This window comes from Chaetura pelagica, unplaced genomic scaffold, assembly GCF_000747805.2.
Source record: "Chaetura pelagica isolate M959 unplaced genomic scaffold, ChaPel_1.0 scaffold1195, whole genome shotgun sequence".
Lineage (NCBI taxonomy): Eukaryota > Metazoa > Chordata > Aves > Apodiformes > Apodidae > Chaetura > Chaetura pelagica.
The window spans coordinates 41,675-47,874 of record NW_009953422.1 but is presented as its reverse complement, the minus strand read 5'-3'; the positions used below and the strand labels follow the sequence as shown (position 1 = coordinate 47,874).

The 6,200-nt window shown below is 58.4% G+C and overlaps 2 protein-coding genes across 2 annotated transcripts in view; one reads left to right on the top strand and one right to left on the bottom strand.

Annotated features, from left to right (window-relative positions):
• FAM173A (family with sequence similarity 173, member A) overlaps positions 1-1,103 on the top strand; it is a 1,765-nt gene extending 662 nt beyond the window's left edge. Inside the window, exons 3-4 of the mRNA XM_009998480.1 lie at positions 63-113; positions 918-1,103. Of these exons, the coding sequence (XP_009996782.1) occupies positions 63-113; positions 918-1,103 (237 nt within the window). The remainder of the gene's footprint in view (positions 1-62; positions 114-917) is intronic.
• Positions 1,104-1,643: 540 nt separating this feature from the next.
• The window catches only part of CCDC78 (coiled-coil domain containing 78), a 13,501-nt gene continuing 8,944 nt past the window's right edge, over positions 1,644-6,200 (bottom strand). The window contains exons 10-14 of the mRNA XM_009998479.1: positions 5,815-5,986; positions 4,052-4,093; positions 3,456-3,556; positions 2,298-2,335; positions 1,644-1,657 (exon numbers count right to left, since the gene is read on the bottom strand). Of these exons, the coding sequence (XP_009996781.1) occupies positions 1,644-1,657; positions 2,298-2,335; positions 3,456-3,556; positions 4,052-4,093; positions 5,815-5,986 (367 nt within the window). The remainder of the gene's footprint in view (positions 1,658-2,297; positions 2,336-3,455; positions 3,557-4,051; positions 4,094-5,814; positions 5,987-6,200) is intronic.

The following is a 6,200-nucleotide window of genomic DNA, read 5'->3' as shown; positions in this document are numbered from 1 at the left end:
ACCCCCACAGCCCCCCCCTCTTCCTGCTGCTTCCCTCACTCCCCTTCTCCTTCCCTTCCAAGGTGAATCTCTCTGACTGCTACAACGTGATCGTGTTCCTGGCCCCCAGCGTGGTGAGTGGGTCCCCTGCCCCCCAACTGCTTCTGGGGGAGCTCCAGGGAGGGTTTCCTTAGACATGGGACAACCTGGGACAGTGGCAGAGAGTCCTGAAAAACCAGTGCCCAGGGGGGACATGGGCTGTGGGTGATTCAGTGCTCAGCACCACTGGGATTTATGGAGTTGTTGGGAAAGACCTTTCAGATATCAAGTCATGAACCCAACTCTGCCAAGTCCAGTGCTAAACTGTGTCCCTCAGCACTTTGAAACCCCTTCAGGGATGGGGACTCAAACCAGTGCCTGGGCAGCCTGGGCCAGGGCCTGACAGCCCTTTTGGGGAAGAAAATGTTCCCAGTGTCCTCATCTAAACCTCCCCTGGGTAACGTGAGGCCATTTCCTACAGTCATGGGATGGTTTGGCTTGGAAGGGACCTTAAAGATCATCCAGTCCCACCCCCCTGCACGGGCAGGGACACCTCCCACCAGCCCAGGTTGCTCCAAGCCCCATCCAACCTGCCCTTCAACACTGCCAGGGATGGGGCAGCCACAGCTTCCCTGGGCAACCTGGGCCAGGCTCTCACCACTCTCACACCAAAGAATTTCCTCCTCATGTCCAACCTCAATCTCCCTCTCCCAGTTTAAATCCATCCCCCCTTGTCCTCTCTACTTGTCCCAGTCCCAGGACTGGTCCCAACCCTTCATTTTGGGATGTTCCCTGGCCACCCACCAGCCGTGCCAAGAACCTGGTGGCCTCTCCCTGCTGCCACTGTGTGACTTCTCAAGGGTCACCTGGCCCTGATGTGTCTCTCTCTCTCCCCCCAGAAGCCTCCCCTGGCTGCCAAGCTCCTTGCAGAGCTCCCTGATGATGCCCGGGTGGTGGTCGGACGCTTCCCCTTCCCCTCCTGGCCCCCCAGTTGCTCCCTGGGCCAGGGGCTGGAGCAGGTCTGGGCCTATGACATGAAGGAGGTGCGAGCAGCTCAGAGCCCCCCCAGGGGGACCCCCTGCTAGGGGCAGCAGCCTCGAGGGCTCTGGCATCCAGGGGCAGCAGCAGGATGGGGGGACAACCCCCCTCTCCAGCCCTTGGGGGCTTCTCAGCTTCTCCCCAGGGTTTGCAGGGTGATGGTCCTTCCTTGTCCCCCACAGAGCAGGAGAAACGAGGGAGGAGGGGGGAAAAAATAATCACCCTGGGATGATTGAAGGGCTCAGTCTGCAGTGCCTCTCTCTGTCATTTGGCTGCTTTATTTCTAGGTGTGTTTTGTTTCCAAAATAAACGTTTGGGTGGTTCTTTCCCTTGAGGCTTTGGCCTTGAAGCTGCAGGTTGGTCCTGGAGCCAAGAGCTGCTCCCCTGGGCTTGGCTCTGCCATCCCCCTGAGGGCAGCTCAGGAGGGTCTGCCCAGCTCCCCACCTGCTGGTGGATCAGTTTGGCCCCACTGGTCTTGGTCCCATTCCCTTTGCTACTCAAACACAGTGGAAAGAAGGTTTGCCCATCATGAAGGGGCAGCTGGTCTGACCTCTGGGAGCAGAGCCTGGCTTGAAGCAGCCCTGGCCTTACCTCCTGGGAGCTGGGAGGGGAGCAAAGGCAGGAGCAGAGATCACAAAATCATGGCATGGTTTGGGTTGGAAGGGACCTTAAAGATGCTCCAATCCCACCCCCCTGCATGGGCAGAGACACCTCCCACCAGCCCAGGTTGCTCCAAGCCCCATCCAACCTGCCCTTCAACACTGCCAGGGATGGGGCAGCCACAGCTTCCCTGGGCAACCTGGGCCAGGCTCTCACCACCCTCACAGCAAAAAATTCCTTCCCAATGTCCAACCTCAATCTCCCCTTTCAGCTTCAGACCATTGCCCTGGTGATGGGGACCTGAGATGGCCCTTGGGCTCCCAGCCAGGTCTGACCCAGGAGATGTCACCACAGGAGCCTGTTTCTGCAGCTGCCTGGGAAACTGTCCCCCAAGTCCTGAGGTGCTGGTGGAGCAGCAGAGGGCTCAGAGGGGAGATGAAGCCCAGTTGTCCCCATCCCATGTTAGTGCTGTTAACTGGAGACCCAGAACCCCCCTGAGCAGGGCTGGGTGCTTCCCCTGGCCAGCCCCACATGACAGCAACCTCCCTGCTCTTCAGTCCTGCTGCTCCCTCCTCAGGTGCTGTGGAGCTGTGGGTGGAGGTGGCAGCTGCTCCTTCTGGCCTCCCCAGCACTGGGCACACGTGGCACCTTCTGCAGCTGGAGCAGCTCCTGCCTGTACCTGCAAGGGGGAGGCAGCAACTGTCCCTGCCCCTGTGGTCACAGTCCCACTGCCACCCACCTCCCAGCCCCCCAGGAGTGATAAATGCCAATGCAGGCCCTGCCTGGCCTCACTGCACACTAATGAGGTGCAGGGTTAATTAGTGCAGGGCACTGAAGCACCTGGCAGGTGTAAAACCACAGTCTGTTCCCCAGGGAAAGGTGCTTTTCCTGGCTCTGGCAGGTCATGGTGCCATCAACAAGGCTGGGAGGCTGAGCCCAGGGCACAGCCCAGCTGGGGGCAGGGGCAGCTGGACCATTGCTCCTGCTGCTTCCCAGCCTTCCTGCCCTGAGCAGCTCTTCCCACTGCTCTGGGTGTGATGAGCCAGGAGAGAGGATCATAAATCAAGGCAGAGAGTCATGGAATGGTGTAAGTTGAGAGGGACCTTAAAGATCATCTATTCCCAACCCCCTGCATGGGCAGGGACACCTCCCACCAGCCCAGGTTGCTCCAAGCCCCATCCAACCTGCCCTTCAACACTGCCAGGGATGGGGCAGCCACAGCTTCCCTGGGCAACCTGGGCCAGGCTCTCACCACCCTCACACCAAAGAATTTCCTCCTCATGTCCAACCTCAATCTCCCCTCTGCCAGTTTTCATCCATCCCCCTTGTCCTCTCCCTCCCTGCCCTTGTCCCAAGTCCTTCCCCAGCTTTCCTGGAGCCCCTTCAGGCCCTGGAAGGTGCTCTAAGGTCTCCCTGGAGCCTTCTCTTCTCCAGGCTGAACTCCCCAACTCTCCCAGCCTGGCTCCAGAGCAGAGCTGCTCCAGCCCCTGGGTCACCTTCATGCCCTCCTCTGGACTCACACCTGCTGGGAGGCCTTGCACTTCAGACAACCCCTCTCCCAGCTCCCTCCAAAGGATGGGTGAGCACCCAGGGAAGGAGACACGTGGTGGGGCAGGACAGACGCTGCCCCCTGCCCTGTGGGACAAGGGGTGGTGGCAGCTGGACATGCAGTGGGACACCAGCTGCCCCAGCAGTGCTGTGGGAAGGCAGTGGCAAGGTCAGCCCCTGGTAATGAGCCTGGGAGAGAAACTTGGAGCAGGAATCAGAGGAGGGGGAAAAAGGGGATGCTGCCCTCTCACCTGGCCAGGTGCTTGTCGATGTATTCCTGCAGCTCTGACACCTGCTCTTCTGCCACCACAGCCCGTGTCAGCAGCTGGCTCCTCTGCTGCTCCAAGTCCTCCTGGAGGGGCAAGGAGACATGGAGAGAACACAGGGAGCTTGGTGAGATGGGAATGAAGTTGCTGGGTCCTTCTCTGCCAGGTGGGACCAACCAGCTCCCCAGCTCTGCTTGGCATGAGGCTGTGGGAGCCCCAGGGCAGGGATGTGCTGGGGGAGAGGAGCCTTGGGGGGCAGAGCAGGCAGCCCCTGCCTGCCCAGCCATCATTAACTCCCCCAGAAGCTGCACAGATTTGTGTCTCATCACCCTCACACCAAAGAATTCCCTCCTCATGTCCAACCTCAATCTCCCCTCTGCCAGTTTTCATCCCTTCCCCCTTGTCCTCTCCCTCCCTGCCCTTGTCCCAAGTCCCTCCCCAGCTTTCCTGGAGCCCCTTCAGGCCCTGGAAGGTGCTCTAAGGTCTCCCTGGAGCCTTCTCTTCTCCAGGCTGAACACCCCAACTCTCCCAGCCTGGCTCCAGAGCAGAGCTGCTCCAGCTGGGCAGTTCCAGACCTTTACCTGGGTGCTGCGTGTGAACTCCTGGAGCTGCTTCCTGACCTCTGCCCAGCCCTTCCCATCCAGCTGCCTGGGAGAGAAAAGCAGATTTTGATCATTCTCAGATGTTCAAATCCAGCAGGTCACAGAGCTCAACGTGCCCTTCAACACTGCCAGGGATGGGGCAGCCACAGCTTCCCTGGGCAACCTGGGCCAGGCTCTCACCACCCTCACACCAAAGAATTCCCTCCTCATGTCCAACCTCAATCTCCCCTCTGCCAGTTTTCATCCATCCCCCCTTTCGTCCCTCCCCAGGATCCCAACCTGAGAAATGTAAGAGAAACACCAACCAGTTTGGGATAATCTTGTTTCTCCTCCAGCCCAGACCTGGGCTGGAACACCTTGTGACCCTGTACCTTCCCACCATGCCCTTTATTTGCTCATTTTTGATGGGTTTCTCCCCCCTGTTGCATTATTCAGTTGAAACTCGACCAACTCTAGCTGTGGAGAGGTGGAATCTTGTCCCCTGGGATTCTTCCAGCCTTTTAAAATGAGGCAGCCTAGGAAACACATCAGGGATTAGATGTATTTCATCAAGCTGGGGAGGGACTTGGGACAAGGGCAGGGAGGGAGAGGACAAGGGGGGATGGATGAAAACTGGCAGAGGGGAGATTGAGGTTGGACATGAGGAGGAAATTCTTTGGTGTGAGGGTGGTGAGAGCCTGGCCCAGGTTGCCCAGAGAAGCTGTGGCTGCCCCATCCCTGGCAGTGTTGAAGGGCAGGTTGGATGGGGCTTGGAGCAGCCTGGGCTGGTGGGAGGTGTCCCTGCCCATGCAAGGGGGTGGATCTGAGTGATCCTTCAGGTTCCTTCCAACCCAAACCAGCCCATGACTCTGTGATCCACCAAAGCCCTCGGGCACAGGATAAACTTCAGCTTCTAGAGATCAGTGAGACTAAAACCATGAGTCAACCAAACATGTGCTGAAGAGCTTTCTTGGATGGAGGCCCAAATGACCAGCTCATGGCACAGCAGGAAAGGCTGCCAGCAGACAACAGCTGGCCCTGCTCCTCAGCTGAGGCCCCTCCAGCTCACTCTCTCCCTATTTATTGCCATCCTCAAGCCAAGCAGAAAAGCCTCCTCAATCCACACAGCAAGGAGAAACCAGAATGACAAAAATCCTGAGAAACAAAGAGCACTTACTGCTCAGGAGACAGCAGGAAGGCTGAGGTTCCTTGCAGGCTTTTCTGAAGGAAAGGGAAGAACATTGTTGCTGTCAGCATCACCCCAGTGCAGCCTCCCCAGTGTCCCAGCACTGTGACAGCCACCCTGGCAAGGAGCTGACATGCAGCACCATCTGAAGGTTCAGGTCTCCCATCCTTTTTTAACATGTTGTTCAAGAAATAAGACCTCACACAAACCAAGAGACACATCTCTGCCCAGGCAGAACCAGTGGGAGGAGGTGGAGCTGACTGGTGTGGTTTGGAGCACGGGCTCCTGCCCAGGCATTCCAGAAGGAAAATCCCCATCCTCATCCTCCTTTTCTTTGAGCAGGGAGCTGATCTGCTGGCCTGGCAGCTCTGCCATCACATCTCCTACTCCTCAACCCTCCCAGAGCTCCATGACCCCCATCTCTGGGTCTTCCCAGCTGCTTGGACACCCCATCTCTTCCCAAAAGGAGAAAGGGAGCACAAACTGTATCCCAGGCACAGGAAACCTCCTGGGAGGGCTGCTCCCCATCACCCCCAGTTTCCCCCCAGCCCCAGGACACCAGCAGCCCAGTCAGCACCTTCTCCAGCTCATGCAGCTGCATCTCCAGTTTGGCCTTGTCCTCCCGCAGCCGGTTCAGCTCCCGGGCTGTGTTTGTCAGCAGCTCTGGGTCTGTGATGGAGAAGTGGAGCTCAGCAGGGCCACAGTCCATGCAGCTGCCACCCAAGGACTTGATCTGCTCTCTCTGGAGCCTGTAACACACCCAGAGGGGTTAGGACCTGGTGGCTCTGGCCAGGAAACAGCTCCGAGTGTCACCGATGGAGGCGTCACCTGCCTGGGACCTGTTGGCATCTGGCCACTGAGAGCTGGGTCACCTGCAGGTGGGAGAGCCCAGCAGGATGCCCCACATTCCTGAGGGTGTTTCTGAGCAGAGCTTGTCCCTGGAGCTATTTGTGGCTTTAATTC